Source organism: Plecotus auritus, assembly GCF_963455305.1.
Source record: "Plecotus auritus genome assembly, chromosome: X".
Taxonomy (NCBI): Eukaryota; Metazoa; Chordata; class Mammalia; order Chiroptera; family Vespertilionidae; genus Plecotus; species Plecotus auritus.
The window spans coordinates 134,248,185-134,272,757 of record NC_137784.1 but is presented as its reverse complement, the minus strand read 5'-3'; the positions used below and the strand labels follow the sequence as shown (position 1 = coordinate 134,272,757).

Here is a 24,573-nt window from a genome sequence, read left to right as displayed (position 1 = left end):
AGGACACAAAACAAGCTTCTACAAGTTCAAGAAGATTGAAATCATATCAAGCATCTTCTCAGATCACAATGGAATGAAATTAGAAATCAACTACAGTAAAAACACCCAAAAACATTCAAACACATGGAGGCTAAATAGCATGTTATTAAACAATGAATGGGTTACCAACAAGATCAAGAAAGAAATAAACAACTTCATGGAAACAAATGGAAATGAACACACAACAACCCCAAATCTCTGGGACACAGCAAAAGCAGTCCTGAGAGGGAAGTTCATAGCACTACAGACATACCTAAAAAAAAAAAAAAAGAAAAAAGAAAAAGAAAAGTCAGCAATAAAATATTTAACCCTACAACTTAAAGAACTAGAAAGACAACAACAAGAAAAGACCAGAGCAAGTAGAAGGAAGGAAATAATAAAGATTACAGCAGAAATAAATAACATAGGGACTGTTGGAAGCCGCCCATTGTCTTCACTAGTAGAGAGGTGTTGACAAGGAACCCGGAAGGCTGGAGACCTTGAGCTCTGAAAGGTCAGAGCTCTGCACCCACTGTTTAGTTGACACAATGGTAGCTAAGCAACTTCCACCTTTTAGTTTTATGTAAATCCTTGCTGATTGGCTATTATTGGAATTGCCTGCCTAAGGGCTATGGGTGTATCCCAAAACCTGAATAAAAGGGATAGCAAGGCCAGAGCAAAGTGGAGTCCTTCCTCTTGAGCTGGGCTCCCGCCTGGCCCCCAATTCCCAAATTTATATTTTCTTGTCTAGTCTCTCATTTATGTGCAGCCTCCTCCAGAACCCAAACCCTGAACCTGAACCCTGAACCACGCGGGATGTGGGGGGGATACTCACAACCGGCGCCTTCGACATGGGACCTCTGGAGGGGATGATATTTCGCCTACAGTAAAGAAAGGAAGAATACACTGAAAAGGTGGGCAAGAATTCACCAAAAAGGTGGGGAAGAATTCACCGTATAGGTGAGGGAAATTCACTGCAAGCAAAGCCCACGATCAGCTGCAGAAGTCCCCGATCTGTAAGTAGGGTGGGAACGTCTTTTTCAGCCAGGCTAATGGGTCAGAATTAGGTTTTATTGTAAACTTTATCATAAACTTTTGGTTTGCATGCTTAAGGAATTAGTTTTAGAAGGTATTCTCTTACAGTTTTTGTTTGATGTTATAGAACATAACCCTTGGTTTCCTGAAGAAGGTACATTAGATCTTGAGTGTTTAGCAAATTTGGTCAAAACTTGAAAAAAGCTCAGCAGCAGGGAAAAAACTTGCCTCCAAACAGTTTCTCCATGGGGAACACAATATTGCATTTGCTAGAGCCTTTTAGAGAGGCTGAGGAGGAGTCTCCTCCCCTGGCTCCCTCCGCTCCTAGAGAGGAGCAGGAAGAAAAATTGGAGGAATGGCCTTTATGGCCCCATCCACCTCCATGTCCTAATCCTGAAGGAATGAAGGATATGTCGGTGGAAGAAAGGCTTGCTTTTCCTGTTATACAAGTAGCTGACCCACAGCTCCCAAATCAGATAATAAGACACCATGAAAAAATTGATTTTAAAATGATAAAAGCTTTGCGAGAAAGTGTTGTTAAAAAACGGTCCGACGGCTCCTTTTACAGGAGAAATTATGAACAATATTTCAGAAGCATTCTTAGCTCCATATGATTGGTATTCTCTGGCTCGTGCAACTCTGGATGGAGGAGATTATTTACTATGGAAGGGAGAATATTTGGAGAAATGTCAAGAGCAAGCCCACACAAATGGAGGGCCAAATGCTCAAATAACGTATGAAATGCTGGCAGGACTGGGGCAGTATATGGATGTACAAAATCAGCTACATTATGTGCAACAGGCGTATGAGCAAATTAGACTTTGTGGAAGGAAAGCTTGGTGGGCTTTACCAGCAAAAGGGGACCCTCAGGGAGCTTTTAGTAAATGTATGCAGGGACCTACAGGGTCATTTTCTGATTTTGTGGCTTGTCTCACTGGAGCAGTGAGACGACAGATTCAACATGAGACAGCAGGAGATATTTTAATTCAACAATTGGCTTATGAAAATGCCAATGCTGATTGTAAGAAATGCCTGACACCTCTGAAAAAAAATAGTACCATTACAGAGATGATTCGAGCGTGTCAGAATGTGGGATCAGGCACTTTTCAAGCAAATTTACTCACTGCTGCAGTAACAGTGGGAAATAAGAGGTGTTATAAGTGTGGAAAAACAGGACATTTCCAAAAGCAATGTAGGCAACTGAGAAGGACACAAGGTAGCGCTCTAGGGAGAGGCGTAAACACTCCGCCTCCAGATTCAATCTCTCGGTGTCCTAGATGTCAGAAAGGGAACCATTGGGCCAGTCTGTGTAGATCGAGATTTCATAGAAACGGCAGCCGCTAGATCAAGATATAGGGCATGGTCAACCGCTGGGAAACGGCCAGAGGGGTGCCCCCCCAACCCCGTCATCAATAGGGGAAATCTGCCCTGCAAGGCCCACAGTGGATCCCCTCATCCGAGCAACTCCAGGAAGCACAGGCCTGGATCTTAACAGCACTATAGCGGTCACTTTGACCCCTGATATTGCTCGGCAAGCTATTCCTACAGGAATTTGGGGACCTGCGCCAGGCAATTTCCTCAGCCCAAGTAGCACGGGTACAGCCTGAATTACCTTTATTGGGACAAATTAACCCTACTGCATATAGTCCCACTGGAGTCATCTTTCAAAATAAAAACTCTCCTGCCATTATTGAATGGGTCCACCTAGGGCATCAATCCTCTAAAACTGTGGTTACATATGTAGAACTATTGGCCCAGTTAATATTTCAAATTAGAAAGCGTTGTAAACAGCTTAGAGGGGAAGAGCCCCAGTGTATCTACCTCCCCCTCACTGGGAAGCAATTAGAAATGTTATTTCAGACTGATATAAATTGGCAAATTGGGTTAAGTGGATATTCAGGGGAACTTAGTGTCAACTATTAAAAGATAAATTACTGCAATTTTTATATAATACCTCCATCATTATACCAAAAAATACTAGGCAGGAACCAATTCCTGGAGCTTTAACTGTTTTTACTGATGGATCATCTAATGCGGTGGTTCTCAACCTTTCTAATGCCTCGACCCTTTAATACAGTTCCTCATGTTGTGGTGACCCCCAACCATAAAATTATTTTTGTTGCTACTTCATAACTGTAATTTTGCTACTGTTGTGAATCATAATGTAAATAAATATCTGTGTTTTCTGATGGTCTTAGGTGACCCTGCTAGCGGTTCTCAATCAGTTTGCGACCCACAGGTTGAGAACCACTGCTGTAGAGCCTAAGACCATCGGAAAACACAGATATTTACATTATGATTCACAACAGTAGCAAAATTACTGTTATGAAGTAGCAACAAAAATAATTTTATGGTTGGGGGTCACCACAACATGAGGAACTGTAATAAAGGGTCGCGGCATTAGAAAGTTTGAGAACCACTGATCTAATTGATAGATCCTCCCTTCCCCCAACGGATGGACGGAGTATGACGTAACCTGCACCTGCGGCCTGGACATTCCTGAGCACCTAACCAGGCACCTTATGTGGACTATACATTGAACCACCAATCAGCACCTGCCAAATACCCTAAGCCCTCGATTCCTAAGTACCTAAGTGCCTAATCATGTGCCTTATATGAAACCACCAATCAGCACGTGCCGAGTACCCTAAGCCCCATCCCTTCCCATTCCTCCCCTCAAAAGGCGTGTTCACCTCTGCATGTGTTGCTACTCTCCCCTTGCGAGACAGCCCAGCAGGGGTCCTTCTCCTCTAATAAAGCCTGTAGTCCTGGTTTTCGGCCCTCTGTCTCATCTTTCACTAATGGGAAAGCTGCCTATCATACAATGAATTCAGACTGAGTCATACTGACCAGTCATACTTCTGTACAAAGAATCGAACTAACAGCTATTAAGGCTGCATTGCAGGATTTCCAAGAGCCTCTTAATATTGTCTCTGATTCTTTTTATGCTGCGAACCTAGTGAATAGAATTGAAACTGCCCAGTTGAAATGGCTCAGTGACCAAAGTTTATTTTTACTATTTAAACAAGTTCAGCAGATTGTACAACAGAGACAATATCCTTTTTATATCACTCACATCAGGGCTCATAGTATATTACCTGGTCCTTTAACAAAAGGAAATGCACATGCTGATCAATTAGTTGCTTTATTAAAAGAAGCCTTAGACTCTCATCAGCTTTTACATCAGCCTGACAAAATGTTGTCTAAACCAGTGGTCGGCAAACTCATTAGTCAACAGAGCGGCAAACTGCGGCTCGTGAGCCACATGTTTAATTACTTTAAATTTTTTCACTTGTGATGCTGATGGCAAGATACCTATGGAGTTACACTGGTGTCAGAATAAAACAAAGGAAAATGGTCTAGTAACCATTTACTAGTGGTTGGCAAACTCATTAGTCAACAGAGCCAAATATCAACAGTACAATGATTGAAATTTCTTTTGAGAGCCAATTTTTTTAAACTTAAACTTCTTTTAACGCCACTTCTTCAAAATAGACTCGCCCAGGCCATGGTATTTTGTGGAAGAGCCACACTCAAGGGGCCAAAGAACCGCATGTGGCTTGGGAGCCACAGTTTGCCGACCACTGGTCTAGTTAAATGGAAAGATCCCGAATCTGGTTTATGGAAGGGACCCGATCCATTATTAACCTTTGGCAGAGGGTATGCTTGTATATTTCCAGAGAATTTTTCCAAACCCATGTGGATTCCTGCTAGAAATATTAAATTGCAACATGAATCCAAGAGAGAAACTAGCTAGCCAGATGAATAAGGACCTTGTGCCTGGAGCCACACCATGCAGCTGCAGACAATCAACTACCTCAGCCACAGAGAGCAGCGACTCCAAGCAATCCACTGAAGATGAGGAGCAGGAGAATGACGAGCCGGACAACAAACAGCCCGGAGACCACCTGGGGCATGGTAAAGAAGACGGTACAGAAAGCTGGGTGAATTTGTGGGGAGACCAGAACCCCAAGAACGCCTGAGAACGTCTTTCTTGCCATGCTAGCAGTAATCAGCTGTGCAATAATATTACCTGGGGCAAATGGGGAAGTATTATGGACTTATGTTCCTGACCCTCCATGGGTAAGACCCCTTATGTGAGCTGATCCCCAGCCTAATGTAATCACCAATAATACCAAACATTTTGGTCATCCAGGAGGACCACGGGTGGGGCAAGGAAGTATATGGGCAAAGTATAATTACACAGGTGTTGCCACCCAGCTTCCCTTTTGTATGACACAAAATCAAACCACTGCTCCTTTGTGTGTAAAATTAACGAGAGGCTTCCGGCTTGCATGGACACCAAAGGAGGGGAGGCAAAAGCCCAAATACGTCTACTATCACTACTTGCTCTAGGGAGAGGTGCAGAAAATATAACTAAGACCTTGTATGTACAAAAAGGAATTGACAGCCAGTTTGAAATTGAATTGATGGCATTAAGGTCTACAGTCTTGTGCATGGGTGATAAAATCCATGGCATAGAGCAAAGAATATCCTTACAATGTCATTATAATTTTTCCCAGATTTGTGTTACCCCTGTTACCTATAATAGTACCTTGCACCCTTGGGAATCAATAAAAAATCATCTTCTTGGTGCTTGGAGACAAAGGTAACACAACTCTTGATATTTTAGAATTACAATTATCCCAAGCAAACTTACAAACTAATTCTTTGAATGTCTGGCAGCAATTTAAAAAGGACATGAAAGGATTTAATCCCTTCCACTGGATGTCCTTGCATTTGCCTCTCAGCATAACCCCAATTGCTTATCTCATTTTTGTCCTCATATGTTTATTTCTAGTCTGCAGATGCGGAATGAAGAGTCTTAAGAGGACTCGAACCCTTCAGGCGGCATTCACCATGCAAGATTTACTAAAGGAAAGAAACGGGGGGAGATGTTGGAAGCCGCCCATTGTCTTCACTAGCAGAGAAGTGTGGACAAGGAACCCAGAAGGCTGGTCAACCTTGAAGCTCTGAAAGGTCAGAGCTCTGCACCCACTGTTTAGTTGACACAATGGTAGCTAAGCAACTTCCACCTTTTAGTTTTATGTAAATCCTTACTGATTGGCTATTATTGGAATTGCCTGCCTAAGGGCTATGGGTGTATCCCAAAACCTGAATAAAAGGGATAGCAAGGCCAGAGCAAAGTGGAGTCCTTCCTCTTGAGCTGGGCTCCCGCTTGGCTCCCAATTCCCAAATTTATATTTTCTTGTCTAGTCTCTTTCATTTGTGTGTGGCCTCCTCCAGAACCTGAACCCTGAACCTGAACCCTAAACCACGCGGGACGTGGGGGGGGGGGGACACTCACAAGGGACTACAAAAACAACAACAAAAAATCAATGAAACCAAGAGCTGGTTCTTTGAAAGGATAAACAAAATTGATGAACTATTAGCCAGACTCATCAAGAAGCAAAGAGAGGACTCAAATAAATAAAATCAGAAACTTAAGTGGAGAAGTAACCACTGACACAACAGAAATAAAAAGGATTATAAGAAAATACTATGAACAACTATATGCCAACAAGCTGGACAATGTGGATGAAATGGACAAATTCCTAGAAAAATACAGTCTTCCAAAACTGAATCAGGAAGAATCAGAAAGCCTGAATAGGCCAATAACAACTGATGAAACTGAAGCAGTAATCAAAAAACTCCCAACAAACAAAAGCCCAGGTCTGGGCAGCTTCATAGGGGAGTTTTACCAAACATTCAAAGACTAACACCTATCCTCCTCAAACTATGTCAAAAATTCCAAGAGGAAGGAACACTTCCAAACTCCTTTTATGAGGCCAGCATTATCATAATACCAAAACCAGATAAAGTCACTACAAAGAAAGAGAATTAGAGGCCAATATCCCTGATGAACATAGATGCTAAAATCCTCAACAAAATATAAGCAAATAGGATCCAGCAATATATTAAAAAAGATCATACACCATAACTAATTGGGATTTATTCCAGGGATGCAAGGCTGCTATAATATTCACAAATCAATAAACGTGATAGATACATCAAATAAACAAATTGAAAGACAAAAATCATAGGATCATATCAATAGATGCAGAAAAAACATTCGACAAAATCCAATACCCCTCCTATATAATAAAAGGCTAATATGCAAATTGTCCTCTCGGGAGTTCAACTGCTCCCTATGACGTGCACTGACCACCAGGGGGTGGCGCAGAATGAATGAAGGTCCCGGCTGGCAGCCGGCAGCCAGCAGCTGGGGGAAGGAAGGCCCCAATCAGCCCTGATCGCTGGCCAGGCCTAGGGACCCTGCCCATGCACAAATTTCCTGCACCAGGCCTCTAGTTTTTGATAAAAACTCTCAGCAAAGTGGAAATACAGGGAGCATACATCAACATGATAAAGGCCATATATGACAAACCTACAGCCAACGCCATACTCAATGGGCAAAAACTAAGAACAGGAACAAGACAGGAATGTCCACTTTCACCAGTCTTATTCAACATAGTACTGGAAGTCCTAGCCACAATGATCAGACAAGAAGAAGAAATAAAAGGCATCCAAATTGGAAAGGAGGAAGTAAAACTCTCATTATTCACAATGACATGATATTATACATAGAAAACCCTAAAGACTCCACCACAAAACTACTAGATTTAATAAATGAATTTGGCAGTGTAGCAGGATACAAAATCAACACCCAAAAATTGATGGCTTTTTTTATACACCAATAATGAATTCTCAGAAAGGGAAGCTAAACAAACAATCCCATTTACCACTGCAACAAAAAAATTAAGATACCTAGGAATAAACTTAACCAAAGAGGCAAAAGACCTGTACTTGGAAAACTACAGGACACTGAAAAAAAGAGATAGAAGAAGATATAAACAAGTAGAAGAATATACCATGTTCATGGATTGGTAGAATCAACATCATTAAAATGTTCATACTACCCAAGGCAATCTACAGATTCAATGCAATCCCTATTGAAATACCAACAGCATATTTCAAAGAGCTAGAACTAATACTCCAAAAATTTATATGGAATCAAAAAAGACCCTGAATAGCTGCAGCAATTTTGAAAAAGAAAAAGTTTCAGGAATCACAATACCAGATTTCAAGTTATACTACAAAGCCACCGTAATCAAAACAGCCTGGTACTGGCACAAGAACAGGCATATAGATCAATGTAATAGATGAGAGAACCCAGAAATCTACCCAAGCCATTATGCTCAATTAATATTTGACAAAGGAGGCAAGAGCATACAATGGAGTCAAGACATAATAAATGGTGCTGGGAAATTTGGTCAGATACATGCAAAAAAATGAAACTAGATCACCAACTTACACCATACACAAAAACAAACTCAAAATGGTTAAAGGACTTAAATGTAAGAAGGGAAACCATAAAAATCTTAGAAGACTCCATAGGCAGCAAAATATCAGACATATGTCATAGCAATATCTTTACTGATACAGCTCGTAGGGCAATGGAAACTAAGGAGGAAATAAACAAATGGGACTACATCAAAATAAAAAGCTTCTGCACAGCAAAAGAAACCATCAACAAAACAACAAGAAAGCCCACTGCATGGGAGAATACATTTGCCAATGATATTTCAGATAAGGGCTTAACCTCCAAAATTTACAGGGAACTCATACAACTTAACAAAAGAAAGATAAACAATCCAATCAAAAAATGGGCATAGGACCTAAATAGACACTTTTTGAAAGAGGACATACAGAAGGCCAAGAGACATATGAAAACATGCTCAAAGTCACTAATCATCTGAGAGATGCAAATCAAAACAACAATGAGGTACCATCTCACACCTATCAGACTGGCTATCATCAACAAATCAACAAATGACAAGTGCTGGTGAGGATGCGGAGAAAAAGGAACCCTCCTGCACTGCTGGTGGGAATGCAGACTTGGGCAGCCACTATGGAAAACAGTATGGAATTTCCTCAAAAAATAAAAAATGGAACTCCCATTTGACCCAGTAATCCCACTTCTAGGAATATATCCCAAGAAATCAAAAACACCAATCAGAAAGAATATATGCACCTCTATGTTCATAGCACAATTTACAATAGCTAAGATTTGGAAATAGCCTAAATGCCCATCAGCAGATGAGTGGATTAAAAAACTGTGGTACATCTACACAATGGAATACTACACTGCTGTAAAAAAAAAAGAAGGAATTCTTACCATTTGCAACAGCATGAATGGACCTGGAGAGCATTATACTCAGAGAAATAAGCCAGTCAGAGAAAGATAAATATCACATGATCTCACTCATTTGTGGAATATAATGAACAACATGAGCTAATGAACAAAAATAGAGCCAGAGGGGGAAAATATTTTAGAATACAATAGACGTAATCCTGTTATTTGCAGATTTTTAATATTTCCTACAACTTTTGTGATATTATATTATGTTAGTGAGTTTTGGTAATATTATTATATTTGAAATCTGTTCTTCTTGAAATATTAATGTTTATTGCCTGTAACATCATATTTAAAACTAGAGGCCAGTTGCACGAAATTCATGCACGGGTAGGGTCCCTAGGCCTGGCTGGCTATCATGGCCGATCGGGACCTTCCGGCTGCCAGCCAGGGCCTTCCTTCCAGCTGCCAGCTGCTGTCCGGGGCCTCCCTTCCCCAGCTGCTGACTAGGGCCTCTCTTCGTTCTGCACTGCCCCCTGGTGGCCAGTGCACATCATAACGAGCGATGGGTCTCCCGGTCAAACTCCCACAGGGACAATTTGCATTTTAGGCTTTTATATATATAGATTGTTTTTCCACAGTCAGTGTGTGTACAGGAGGCAACCAATCTATGTGTCTGATGGGTTTTTTCTCTCTCTCTCTCTCTAAAATCGGTAAATATATCCTTGGGTGAAAATTTAAAAAAGATTATATACCACTAGAGTAAGGACAGGTAAGTTTTAATATATATTATTTACCTTTGGCAAGCAAGGTTTGTTGATCTTTTCTCACCATAATAGGTGTTATTTTGGAATTGATCATTACAAAAAGGGAACTTCAGGCTAGAAAGATACAAGGCCTCTATGGTTAAGATGTTCAGTTATAAGAAGAACCCAGTAGCACATTAATAGTTGCTTTTCAAAAGGGATATATCTAACACTTATGTCAAAGAAAAGCTAAACCCCAAACCCCAAGGCATACCTCCAGGCAGAGACTGCTTCCTTTTGCCCGAGACTCCAATTGGAAAATCATCAGTTACAGAGACATAAAGCTCAAAGTGGTCATTATAAATGTAGGGCACTAAAGATAGCATGACACAGCTTGCTGGACAGTTTCCATAATAGTACGTTGTTTTGGGCCCCCCTTAAAAGATGCTATGTGAATTAGCTGATCTAAAGGACCAAGCAGAATGCCCAAACAATCACAAACTGTTTCCAATATCCAAAGGATCCAGTTTGGTGCCAGTCTTCCTTTTTATTGGTGAGGGCTGAGGAGACATTTTTCTTTACTGCCTGATGATTCAGGGTTGTAAATTTGCCTACACTGTCCCAAGAAACATTACTTGGCAAGCAGGGTCTCAAATTACTTTGGAGGTTTTCACCCACTCTTCCTAAGGAATGTATGATAATACCACAAGCAATGGTTTTAAGACTGAAGCTTGTGACTACTGACCATCAGGACATCATGTATATAGTGAAATTTTTGGAAATCAGAGTGTATAAGCACTTCCACTAATTTCTGACCTATCCAATTTTCACAAATGACAATGGAGTTTAGGTAACTCTGAAGAAGTACTACAAAACATATATCAGAGGTCTGTCACATAAATGTGAACAGACGTTGATCCTCAGATGCCAGTAGTATGGGGGGAAAAGGTACTATAAATGTTCAAAAGAGTGTACCATGTGCCATTAGTGTGTGTAATGGATTAATTAGAGTCATACTGTTTGCAACAGCTGAGACTACAGGAGAAACAATTTATTTGACAATGATCATTATAAGTCTTCAACTCTTCTTAGACTTTTACAGTGAACATACATGGCTGCTTTATAGACATCTTGCATCTCCTGCTTTCTTTAAGTATTTAATCATAGCTATAGTTTTCTTGTTTTCCTCCAGAGATTCTATATTCTTTGTGTTAAACCACCCAGGGTTAGGTAGAGAGGCTTGTGGGGGAGTAATTTATGTTCCTCACTAACATTTCTCTACATGAGGCTAAATTTCATCTATCACTTATGGGACAGGGAAATACAAACATCCATTCCTACCATATATTCAGATGTAGAGGTAACACCAAGGCTGTGCATAATTGGTCCTAAAGGTTTTACTAACAATGCCATATTTGAGTTTTCCTGCTCTAAACCCAGCCAAACCCATTACTAAAGAAAACACGTTGTTTATCCAAAGAAAACAAAAACACTAATTAAAAATGATGCATGGCCTGGCCAGCATGGCTCAGTGGTTGCGGGTTGACCTATGAACCAGGAGGTCACAGTTCGATTCTTGGTCAGGGCTCATGCCCGGGTTGTGGGCTCAATCCACAGTGTGGGACGTGCAGGAGGCAGCCGATCACTGATTCTCTCTCATCATTGATGTTTCTATCTCTCTTCCTCTCCCTTCCTCTCTGAAATCAATAAAAAATATATTTTTAAAAATGATGCATGTACCCCTATGTTCATTGCAGCATTATTTACTATAACTAAGATAGGGAAGACAAATACTGTATGATTTCACTTGTAAGTGGTATCTAGATGCTGAAGCCTTCCACAGGTCCTGTAGAGTAGTGACTGGGGTATCCATGTCTAACAGAGCCATAAAAGTTTGATTCTCTCCCCTCACCATAACTCCTCAGCCTACTTAGATGGATGCATGTAGCATTTGATCTCCTTTAGGGACAGAGAAGACTCAGCCTCATCTCTACTAGTAAGCATTTTTCTCCTCATAGTAGTAGCTGTGGTTGGGTTAAAGGAGAGGGAGGATTCAGGAAGCATGGAGTTAGAGAGCAGCCCTGTACTATTAGAAAGGCTTTGCATTATATTTAAGACCTGAAACCATAAAAGCCCTAGAAAAAAATCATGGGAATAAACTCTGATATTGCTTTCAGCAATATCTTTTTTGTTATGTCTCCTCAAGCAAGGGCAGCAAAAGCAAAAATAAATAAATGGTACTACATCAAACTAAAAAGCTTTTGCACAGTGAAGAAAAACATCAAGAAAACAAAAAGACAACCTACTGAATGAGGAAAGATATTAATAAATGATACGTCTGATAAGGGGTTAATATACAAAATATATAAGGAACTCATAACACTAAAAACAACAACAAACAATCCAATTAAAAATAGCCAGAGGATCTGAATAGATACTTCTCCAAAGAGGATAGATAGATGGCCAAAAGACATATGAAAAAATGCTCAACATCACTAATCATCAGAGAAATACAAATTAAAACCACAATGAGATATCACCTCATAGCTACTAGAATGACTACCATCAATAAATCAAACAACAAGTGCGGAAGAAGATGTGGAGAAAAGAGACCCCTTGTGCACTGTTGGTGGAATTGTAAATTGCTACAGCCACTATGGAAAACAGTACATAGGGTCTTTAAAAATCCAAAAATAGAGCTGCCATATGACCCAGCAATTCTACTTCTGGGTATTTATCCAAAGAAAACAAACACACTAATTAAAAACGATACACTGCAGCATTATTTACTATAACAAAGATACAGAAGACAAATACTGTATGATTTCACTTATAGGTGGTATCTAAAAATCAAAACAAAACATATGAATAAATAAAACAGAAACAGACCCATAAATATAGAGAACATGTTGACTGACAGTTGCTAAAGGAGTGGGTGTACGTGGATGGGTGAAATAAAAAATAATAAGACGGAAGAAGAAAGCAAGAAAGGAAGAGAGGAGAAAAAGAGAGAGAGAGCGCGCGAGAGCGTTTTCAGGGTCATGGAGAGAGCAGCTCTGTACCTTTAGGAAGGCGTTGCATTTGCTTTCAATTCTGTGTGACATAGTGGCTGCTTGTGTCTCGTGCAATCTCACTTTCCATGTTTTCGGATGACTCAATGCTCTATACCAGGTGGCAAAACCCTCATGGCTAACATCATCTATTTTTGCCTTAGACAATGTTTTGACTCAGCAGGCACAATCACATTATTTTTCAGTAAAACTGGGTTTCAAAGACACACTGGCTGATTTGGCTCACACAGCAATAAACTTATGTGAGAAATTCAAAATAACCCAGGGTGTCTGCTACCTCATTAGTAAAATAATATCTCTTATTTTCTCCCATGTTTTCAAGATAAGAGCTAGGGAAGTTTTCCAAGGGTGAGAGATTGATCATCAAGAATTTATCTACATTTTTTTGATTCTGTTTCTCATTCTTTGGTGGTTAACTTCATTAGTAAAATCTTGGGCAGTAAGAACCCAAATAGTATTTAATGACTCATTTATGATATACATAGGAGATTGGTTGTCTTAGAAAATCTCCCCAAGAGGGCCAATATTACCTTAAGCAGATAGTATCCACTACTAAAAACCAACCAAACAAACAAAAAGTAACTGAGTTATTTGCTATCATCTCTGAAAGTATTTAAAGCTTCTATGATCATGTGATGGATGGGCTGAGTCATAAGACAGCCAAGCTGTTTACATTCTTCACTTTACAAGCATTTTTTTTTTTGCCCAGTTCTCACATATCCAACTTCAACTAGCAAAAGTTCTGCCGGGGGTTCTTGTGATTTAACTTCCTTTAACTCGCAGTGTCATTGTTTGTCTCTCACTGTTACTGAAGAGAGACAAAACATTCTATTTATCCAGGATCAATCTTAGCATTATTTGTCACAATGGAGTGAGCTTGAGGCCCCACCAGGAGTTGAATTTGCAATAAACAATGCATGGTCCCAGCATCTGTCTTTGAATCCACTCCCTGGTATTCATCCTGCAACCTTTTCCTCAATTCCTCCTCATTAATATTTTAGTATTCACAGCAACAGCGATAGCCAGAGTAGCAGCAATTTCACCCTAAATCCCTGAGGCCCACTTACCATAGGGTGAGGCAAAATGGGCATCTGACACATACATACAATAGAGGAAAGAAAATTTCAGTTTAATTAACCTCATCGTTTATAATGGGCAGTAAACATGCCTTCAGACATTGTATTTATTATATTGTAACATACATTCCTGCCCATTGCAACAAAGGGAACCACCATCTCATCTTACAAAGATGTTTGTTATCCAAACATTCTTCAATAGAAGGTAGCAAACAAAAGACATTCAGTGGTTGCTTGCAAAATGTATAGAAACATGAAAGATCCATACAGAATTGTCTTCCAATAATATAAAAAGTAAAATTGCTGGAATATAACATCTTCCAACTCACTATATAATGGCAAACTTATCTCCATTTGAACTCCTACCAACAATGTATAGATTCTCCCACTTGTTTATCTAGTTGACAACACATTTTCAAACTTCATGCCTGTTGCTAATCTAATGCATATGAAATTGTATGTCATTTTAATTGCAATTTTTCTGATTATTGGTGAGACACATAAACTCAAGAAATAGTACTGAGCACCAAATCTGCGCCAGATCTTATTTTAAGTATCTGGGATACAGAAGTGAAAAAAAGAAGGGAAATCACATACTTATGTACTTTATATTCTGACAAGTATAAAAACAATACACTTAACTAAGTAAATTATACAGTATTATGTCCCTTTAAAAAATGTTCCCCATTCCCATTAGAAAAACTATAAACATTCTCTTCCGTTTGAATTTAAAAATTTTATAAATTTACTTTCTAAATTTAAGTGTTAACCTTTATCCACTTGGAAATTATTTTTTGTACAAGGTGTGAGGAAGAGCTATGGTTACTATTTGGCTTATGAAAAACAGATTAATCTAGCACCCTTTATTGAATAAAAAGACACTTCTCATTTATATGAAATGTCACTTATTATGATTCCCTTTTCATGCATGCAAATCAGTTTGTAGGTCTCTCCTCTATTTCAGTGATATCAGACCTCCCTGTTTTAATCCTTGCAATCTATACAAAGTACTTTCCCGAGGTTCCAGAGTGATCCGGTTAAAATATGAGACAAATCACATCACAATTTTGTTGAAAATATTCAAATGGTTCCTCATCACACTCAGTGTAAAACCAATTCCATTCTAGCACTTCCAAGGCTCTAAACTTTCTGCTTCTCCCAGATCCCCAGCACCTCTCTGAACTCTATCTCACTCCCTCAGCTTCAGGCATGCTGGTATCCTCAGTGTTTCTAGAACATGGGAGACCACACGTGTCTTGGGGGCTCAGCACTTGCTGTCCCTCTACCTGTAAGGCTCCTTCCCTAGACATGCACAGGGCCAGTCCTCTCACTGCCTTCAGGTCTTCACTCAAAAGCCACGTTCTCAGCGAGGCTCTCCCTGGCCTTCCTATCGAATCAATGTCAGACTCCTGTCTGGAATTTCCATTCCTCATATCTTGCTTTCCGAATTTTCCCTCTTAACACCTATCACTTTGAAAATAATTTCTATCTATTGAATATATCTTGCCTACTGTCTGGCACACTGAAATAAAAGTTCCAAGAGGGTAGGATTATTTTGTTTCTTTTGGTCATTACCACATCATATGTTCCTGTGCCTAGAAGACTGCCTAGCATCAGAGAGCTACCTGTAGTTACTATTGGTGCGATGAAGCTAAAATAGACAAAAATGGGGTCAAAGTAAGCCAAAAAAAGGGAGCTAATCAGTTTTCCCTGGGTCTTGCCTCAAAGCTACACACACTAATGCCTTCAGGGGACAACTGGGCATTTTATTCATGAAACAGGCCTGCTGGGGGCTTGGCCAACTTGAGAGCATCTGAATCTATAATGGGCTGAGCCCTTCCTCAGACTCAGCTGCTGTATCCTTGTTGAAATGTGGACCATAATCCACAGTTTACTTTTGTTTTTTTACAGGTGGGCCAGAAATAAGAAATCTCCCAAATGTCCAAGTAGTTATATAAGCATAGAAAACTATGTTAATTAGAAAACAAAAAAACAGGAAGATCAAATAAAACATGACAGCTGGCTGAAATTAGCTCATGAGTATCCTACGGTGTTTGTCAGACTAAATTGTGTGATATATGAAAGAAAATTTACCCCTGCTATGATGAGGTGGGATTGTTTGTGTCATTTTTGAAACAAACATCTTCAGGTCATGTTGGGTGGAGAATGAAGATGAATTACAAATTCTTTAACTCTTGGAAGCTTCCTCCCTCATCCTCCCACTGCTACACATGGAGTTAGTTGAAGCTGGGTAGTAGGGAGTGACCAGAACTCTACCATTAAGGCAGGGGTATATTTTGGTGAACTGTAGGATGAGAAAACCAGAGAGAGGGTTTTAAGGGGACCTTCCATGGCAGCACTGGAGAAAGGGAAGGAGGAGAGGAAGAGAAAGGCCCATGTGTCAGGACACCCTATCTCGGAGGGACTTCATTGGGGTTACTGCAGCCTCACACCAACAACCACTACACTGCTATGTGGCAATACAGAGCCAAAGGAGTGAGTTACACCAAGCCACAGATCCCAGCCTGACTTCCCCATGCCATCTATCTCACCTGGAAACACAGCTGCACAAACTCCCATCACTGCTACCCATGTGCCTGGGGTGGGCAAAACTGGCCAGGAGTTCCCTGAGAGCCAGCTGATCTGTTGGGATATAGCCAACAGATGGGGCTTCTGGGGACAGCAAACCTCAGTTTGGTGCAGCACTGGCGGGAGCCAACTGCGAGAGGCATGGACTGAAGCCAACTATGGGAAGTATGGACTGTCATGCTCATGCCCTGGAGAGAAACAGTAGGCACAATCCTCTGATGTCCCTCCTCCGAAGGGAAGCAAGGTTCAGTCCGGCCAGAGAAAGAACAATGAGGGGACTGATGCTGCTGGGTTCTGCAAGGTTCCATTTTTGTGGATAAAATACTTTCCAAGTGCAACATGGCACAGCTCTTAAGATCTGAGAGCCCACTGACCCAGGCCCACAGGAATTGTTTACACAGTGTAGGGTAACGGAACCAAGACCTTCAGGTCCAAGATTTGCTGCACCTGGGTCCTCTGAGCAATGAGGCCTCCCACAGCCACATGCTTAATGCACAATGTGAGTGTGTTTAGGCTGAGGGTCCGGGGTCCTGCTTTGCAGTTGTGGCATGAAGTCCCTGAAATGAACCTTTTAGGTATAATCCTGGCTCCTGCTTAACCCTTGAGTCATCCCTGTCAAAATACCCTTCTAGGGAACCTCCAAGCCACCTGGTTTCTCTCCTTTGCCACATCCTTTGTGCCCAGAGCCAGGGAAAGCAATGTGGACCTGTCAGAAGTGCAAGTTTTTCCTGGGCCTCCCCTCTCTCCTGGACCCCACTCCCCACACCTCTTTTTCTGTAGGCTCACTCCCTGGGTCAGTCTTTCTTCTTAGAATTCCTCCTTCTTCAGCATCCCTGGCCCTTTGGTCCTCACATGCCTAGGTCCCACCTTAGAGTGAGTATCCTTTAGCCTCTCCCCAAATCCCTGCCAACTCTGTCTTTCTCCCCTTGCTCTGGACCTCTTGTGAGATTCTTTGTGCCCTGTCTACTCAAGTTATTCAGTCTGTTTTCCTCTAAGCCCCAAGATCTCCCTCTCCCTGTTATTCTCATCTCCTCCCAGTTGGGTGCCTCCCCCTCCTAAGACATCCCTCCCCCCAGGAAGCCCCTCCATTTCTGGCCCCTCCCCACTTCTTCCTAAGCAGCAACCTCCCCTGTGCCCTCCCCCCACAGCCCATCTCTAGTTCCTTCTCCTCCCTCCTTCCTAGAGCAGGCCAGCTAAGTCCTATTCCATTTTTAGATGACTGATGATGATGCTAGCTGAACTTTATTCACAGCCTGAATTTACAGCTGTCCCTTCCTTTCATGCCCCATCCACCAAACACACCCAGTCTCTTCAACATGATAAAGTCCTTCCACACAGCATGTCATGTCCACACACATTTGTATTTTTCAGAACAAACAACAGTTATGCTGGCAACGATGCTAAATCAACGGGACCCTTAAACTCCAACACACTGAAAAACAACATTATTTTGCATATCCACAACCTATACATTTGTTTTCACAAATGTGGCAAATTCTACACTAGCAGTTAGAACTTTTTCACCAAATCATAGACATAGATATGGAAATCATCATCAAACTTGATGAAGTACACAGAGGGTTTGGCTTCCACTTGGTGAATGACCATGCCGATCCGTTTGGAGCCATCTTCTTTGGTATATTCCACATGTTTGCCTATCAGGCCATCTACAACCCCTGGCTCCCTCTCGGCTGGCGGAGGCTCACTGGGCTCTGGCATGATACGGAGGTCTCCTTCCTTATAGTCATCCAGAAGCTGGTACATGTACAACACGGGATCTTTCTCATAGGTAATATAAAACCACGCTTTCATGATCGGCGCTTGGGCTAACACCATCCCTCTCCATTCATCCTTAGAACCATGCTCGCCCTCAAACATATGCTCCACAGCTTTGCCGATGATGGTGTTGGCAAGGTTTGCATCAGTGACTTGAGATGACGCCACCCTGTCTGAAAGAACCTTAAGAGACAAAACTCTCTCATCTCTGTGAAGTTCCAGTCCATAGACACAGTCAATGCCATCGTATTTCACCAGGTAAAGAGAGGGGTTTATAGGCACCTGATCCAGAACGGTTCCTTTCCACTGGGTGATGGGCTCATCGCCTTCCTTCCATCCGTGGGAAATCCTGCAGCCCACGATGTTCCTGCGGGGCTGGGACGAAGGTCGCCCCCTCTGTTTCTTTGGGAAGCTTCTTTTCTTCATGGTGTTTGCAGACCCAGCGGCCCGTCCGGCTGGTGCCCTGGCTTGCTGCCCTTCGGCTTCCTGTGCGCCGGGGGTCTTCATGCCTGCAGCCAGCGCGAGCAGGGAAGATAAGAGGAGAGAATGTAGGGAGACAGTCAGTATGCCCTAAGGTGACGTTCGGCAGACAGCGGCATCTCTTTGTACCCTGCGCTGCAACTACATTTCCCCTGCGAGCCTGTAGCCAGCGCTGAAGTCCTGGCTGCGTGCCTGCAAGAGCTCTCTGTCCAGGGCTCCTTCAGGCTGCGCGAAGGGCAGCGGCGGCGGCGGCGGCGGCGGTGCTGGCTGGGGTTAGGAACTCCGCAGCAGGGGGCAGGCTGCTTCCGAGTTCCGAGCCCCTGCCTGCACCGCCCGCCCCTGGCGTCCACTCTAAATCCCCTGCAAGGCGCCTCTCCCTCCCCAGCGTTGACCCGCGGGCGCTCGCTGTCCTGCAGCCCGAGCACCCCAGCCTCGCTGCGAGTCAGCCTCCGCCCCCTGCCCCCCTCGCCCCCCTCGCCCCCCATCTCCTGCAGGAGTGCACCCCGCTCTCTTTCCAACCTGGTACCCACCAATAGCCTTGCCTGCCTGGCGTCCACCTCCGGGGAGCGGGCCTCACGTGCCCAAATCGGACACCGCGCTCCTGCCTTCGCGGGGAGCCCGCGTGGAAGGAGAATTAGCGGGCGGCGAGCCGCGAGCTTGCAAGAGCTGCTTGGAGCGGATCGGTGCGCCAGGAGCACGTCCAGGGGGGCGGCGGGGCGGGCTAAGAGGATGGCGGCTGCGTCTCCAGCGCTGTGCTTGTGGACCCTCAGCCTCAGGTCGGCGGCAGAGGCCCCTCTGCCACATTGGGATCCCACCGCCGCTACCGCTTCAGCAGTCTCCTCCCCCTTTCTGTAGCGCAGCTTCCTGCCAGGAGAGTGGCCTCCCCTTCCTGCCAAACACTGGGTGCCCCCGCCCCCCATTCTTAGACCCACCACTGCCTTTGGCATGGGAGGTATTCCTTGTCTCCTGTCCCGCCCCTTTCTAAATTCAGGAGCTCCCGGACCCCCAACTCTGTCCCTGTCTTTTCATTTCAGGGGTCTTTGGCTCTTGTGGTCACCTTGACCTCCAACCTCTCAGTGTCCATGCCTCTCTGCTTTTTATCTTCCAGGAATTTGTGTTTTCTTTTTTTTATTTCCCTTATGTAGTTGTTCTTTATACATAAATCTGCCTTTCTTGTCATTTGTAAGCATTTGGGATAGGACGAGAGAAATGTGCTAATTTTGAGTCTGCCATCTTGATCCAGTCTCTACATAATGTTTCCTGAGTGGTCATTCTTGGGTTTTACTTTTTAAGGATTATTCCTGCCTTTCTTTTTTTTCTCTTTTTTAAAATTGCAAAATAATTGCTTCCGCAATGTTAACACTGCATACATTTCAAAAATTGATAGGAAGAAAATAACCAACTGAAATTACACTTCCCATTCCCCGGAGCTCACTGCAAAACATTAATACTCATTATTCCATTTGCCATTTTTTTCTAGGCTCTCACAAAACCTGGATATTTTGCATATGCAAGTTCATGCTCTGTTCTTTTCCATATAGAATAAGCACTTTCTCAGGACATTAGATATTTTTAAAAAATTATTTCTTTTACTCAGTCAACAAATATTTCTTGAGCACCTGTTACATATCTGACCATTAGTCTATAAACCTCAACTTTATAGTGACCACAATTTAACTTTTCCCTCATTACTGAACATTTGGAAAACGTGTCCACAAAAAATGGTAATGTGATCTACTTATCACAAAGGACAGCTCAGGAAAAAAAAATAACTTTATAAGAAACAGAAAATGACAGTTTTATAATTCAGTAGAAAAAGTTGGTTATTCTTTAAGCAATGCTAAGATTCTTTAAATATTTGGGAAGACAGAAATAAAACCACATGTATATGGGCAAATAATTTTTGACAAAGGAGCCAAAAACACACAATAGAGAAAAGAAAGCCTCTCAATAAATGATGCTGGGAAAATTGGAAAGCCACATGCAAATGAAAGAAACTAGATTACAGTTTGTCCCATGAACAAAAATTAATTCAAAATGAATCAAAGACCTAAATATAAGATCCGAAACAATAAATTACATAGTAGAAAACATAGGTACTAATCTTATGTATCTTTTTTTTTCTTTTTTTGGAGGTTTATTCTTTCTTTTTTTAAAATAAATCTTTATTGTTCAGATTATTACAATTGTTCCTCTTTTTTCCCCCCATAGCTCCCATCCACCCGGTTCCCACCCCACCATATGGCCTTACCCCCCCGCACTGTCCTCATCCATAGGTGTACAATTTTTGTCCAGTCTCTTCCAGCACCCCTGACACCCCTTTCCCCCTGAAAATTATCAGTCCACTCCCTTTGTATGCCCCTGATTCTATTATATTCACCAGTTTATTCGGTTCATCAGATTTTTTATTCAATTGATTTTTAGATTCATTTGTTGATAGATATGTATTAGTTGTTCATAATTTTTATCTTTACCTTTTTCTTCTTCTTCCTCTTCTTAAAGAATACCTTTCAGTATTTCATATAATACTGGTTTGGTGGTGATGAACTCCTTTAGCTTTTTCTTATCTGTGAAGCTCTTTATCTGCCCTTCATTTCTGAATGATAGCTTTGCTGGGTAGAGTAATCTTGGTTGTAGGTTCTTGCTATTCATCACTTTGAATATTTCTTGCCACTCCAGTCTGGCCTGCATAGTTTCTGTTGAGAAATCAGCTGACAGATGTATGGGTGCTCCCTTGTAGGTAACTAACTGTTTTTCTCTTGCTGCTTTTAATATTCTCTCTTTGTCTTTTGCTCTTGGCATTTTAATTATGATGTGTCTTGGTGTGGTCCTCTTTGGATTCCTTTTGTTTGGGGTTCTCTGTGCTTCCTGGACTTGTAAGTCTATTTCTTTCACCAGGTTGGGGAAGTTTTCTGTCATTATTTCTTCTAATAGGTTTTCAGTATCTTGCTCTCTCTCTTCTTCTGGCACCTCCATAATTCGGATGTTGGTATGCTTGAAGTTGTCCCAGAGGCTCCTTACCCTATCTTCATATTTTTTTTGTTTTTGCTTTTCTAGTTGGGTGTTTTTTGCTTCTTTGTATTTCAAATCTTTGACTTGATTCTTGCGATCCTCTAGTCTGCTGTTGGATCTCTGTATATTATTTTTTATTTCAGTCAGTGTATGCTTAATTTCTAGTTGGTCCTTTTTCATATCCTCTAGGGTCTCACTAAATTTATCAGCCTTTTCTAGAAAATTCTTGAAAAACCTTATTACCGTGGTTTTGAACTCTATATCCAGTCGTTTGCTTTCCTCCATTTCTTTCATTTGTGACCTGTTTCTTTGTCTCCACATTTTGGTTGCTTCCCTGTGTTGATAGAGTGGCTTTGTGTGCTAGGTGTCCTATAGGGCCCAGTGGCTCAGCCTCCCCAGTTACCTGTGGTGGACACTCTTGGTGCACCCCTTTGTGGGCTGTGTGCACAGTCTTGTTGTAGTTAAGCCTTCATTGTTGTTGGTATCACTGGGAGGAATTGACCTCCAGGCCAATTGGCTGTGAGGATCAGCTGTGTCTACGCTGGGAGAACTTCTGTGCTGGAGACACCCTTATGAGACAAGACTTGCAAAAGCCTCTGTGCTCAGCTTGGATGGGGCAGAGTTTCAGGGTGGAGCAGACAGCAATGGCTTCCTGTCAGCCCTGCCCTAAGAGGCCCCCGGATCTCAGTGTCCCTTGGTAATTGCTGTAAGCACTTCTGAGAGAAAGCCGCCCTTGAGTTTCGCCCACTGCCAGACAGTCCAGTTTCTCCCTGAATGAGTCTGGGTCCCCAGAGTCTCGCCCAGAACTGGAGTTCAGAGCAGTTGGGAGGTTTTGTCTCCCTCCCGATTGAGAAAACCAGCCGCGTACTCAGTTGCCAGCCCCCTCCCTGCCTGCGCCTCTGTACCTCTGCCTTCTGCAGCTCCTCTGAGTCTCAGTGTGCTTTTCTCTTTCCTTCTAGTTGTAGAATTTCCACTTGGCCAGCCTTCCTGTGGTTCTGGATAATGTCTGTTTTGTGTTTTAGTTGTAGTTTTGAAATTGTTGTGTAGGTGTTTACCTATGCCACCATCTTGGTTTCTCCCTAATCTTATGTATCTTGGTTGTAGAGAACATTTTATTATTTTGACCCCAAAGGCAAGGGAAGTAAAGGCAAAATAAATGAATGGGACCATATCAAATTAAAAAGCTACTGCAAGGCAAAAGAAATTGACTGCAAAACAAAAAGCCCACCAACCAAATGGGAGAAGATATTTGCAAACAACAGCTCCAACAAGATGTTAATATCTAAAATATGTAAAACAATACTCACACAACTCAACACCAATCAAACAAAAAATACAATAAAAAAAATGGGCAGAAAACCTGAACAGATACATCTCCCAAGAATACATACAAATGGCCAACAGACATATGAAAAGATGTTCAACTTCACTAGCTATTAGGGAAATGCAAATCAAAACTGTAATGAGATACCACCTAATATCTGTTAGAATGGCTGTTATCAATAAGACAAGTAATTACAAGTATTTGAGAGGTTGTGGAGAAAAATGAACCTTCATTCACTGCTGATGGGAATGTAAACTGGTACAGCCACTATGGAAAACAGCATGGTGGTTTCTCAGAAATTTAAGAGTAGACTTATCATATGACCTTTCCTGGGTATCTACCCAAAAACCTCAAAAATATTCTCCACAAAGATATATGCACCCCTATGTTCACTGCAGCATTATTCATGGTTTCTAAGAATAGAGATAAGCTTTGATAGAGAATTGGATAAAGATATGACACATCTATTCTATGGAATACTACTCAGCCATAAGAAAAGATGGAATACTGCCATTTGTGATAACATGGACAGATAATATGAGAATATTATGCTAAGTGAAATAAGTCAGTCAGAAAAAGCTAAGAACCATAAATTTCACTCATATGTGGAGTATAAAACTGAAATTCATAGACACAGACAACAATATAGTGGTTACCAGAAGGAAGGAGGTGGAGGGGAGGTAAAGGGGGCCAAATATATGGTGATGGAAGATGATTTGACTTTGGGTGGTGGGCACAGAGTACAATATAGATCATGTATCATAGCAATGTACACTTGAAACCTATGTAACCCAATTGACCAGTGTTACCCCAATAAATTTAATAATTTTTTTAAAAATATATTTTATTGATATTTTACAGAGAGGAAGGGAGAGTGACAGAGAGCTAGAAACATCGATGAGAGAGAAACATCGATCAGCTGCCTCCTGCACAACTCCCACTGGGGATGTGCCCGCAACCAAGGTACATGCCTTTGACCGGAATCGAACCCGGGACCTTTCAGTCCGCAGGCCGACGCTCTATCCACTGAGCCAAACCGGTTTCGGCTTTAATAAATTTTTTAAAAGGAAAAAAGTAGCCCAGCCAGCGTGGCTCAGTGGTTGAGCATCGACCCATGAACCAGGACGTCACATTAAATTCCCCGTCAGGGCACATGCCTGGGTTGTGGGCTCGATCCCCTGCGTGGGGCGTGCAGGAGGCAGCCAATCAATGATTCTCTCTCATTGACATTTCTATCTCTCTCCCTCTCCCTTCATCTCTGAAATCAATAAAAATATATTTTTAAAAAAAGATCTCAACATTAAAAATT

At 41.9% G+C, this 24,573-nt stretch overlaps 1 protein-coding gene across 1 annotated transcript; it reads right to left on the bottom strand.

Annotated features, from left to right (window-relative positions):
* Nucleotides 1-18,064: 18,064 nt before the first annotated feature.
* On the bottom strand, nt 18,065-19,594 carry LOC308239296 (spindlin-2B). Its single transcript, XM_080652101.1, has 2 exons — nt 19,459-19,594; nt 18,065-18,957 (listed from the first exon to the last, which is right to left on the bottom strand). The coding sequence occupies exon 2, from the start codon at nt 18,953-18,955 to the stop codon at nt 18,182-18,184; it is 774 nt and encodes a 257-aa protein (XP_080508227.1). The 5' UTR covers nt 18,956-18,957; nt 19,459-19,594; the 3' UTR covers nt 18,065-18,181.
* Nucleotides 19,595-24,573: the final 4,979 nt, after the last annotated feature.

Bases quoted from the DNA above. Each gene is read 5' to 3' on its own strand.
- LOC308239296 (XM_080652101.1), bottom strand. From the start codon at position 18,955: ATGAAGACCCCCGGCGCACAGGAAGCCGAAGGGCAGCAAGCCAGGGCA.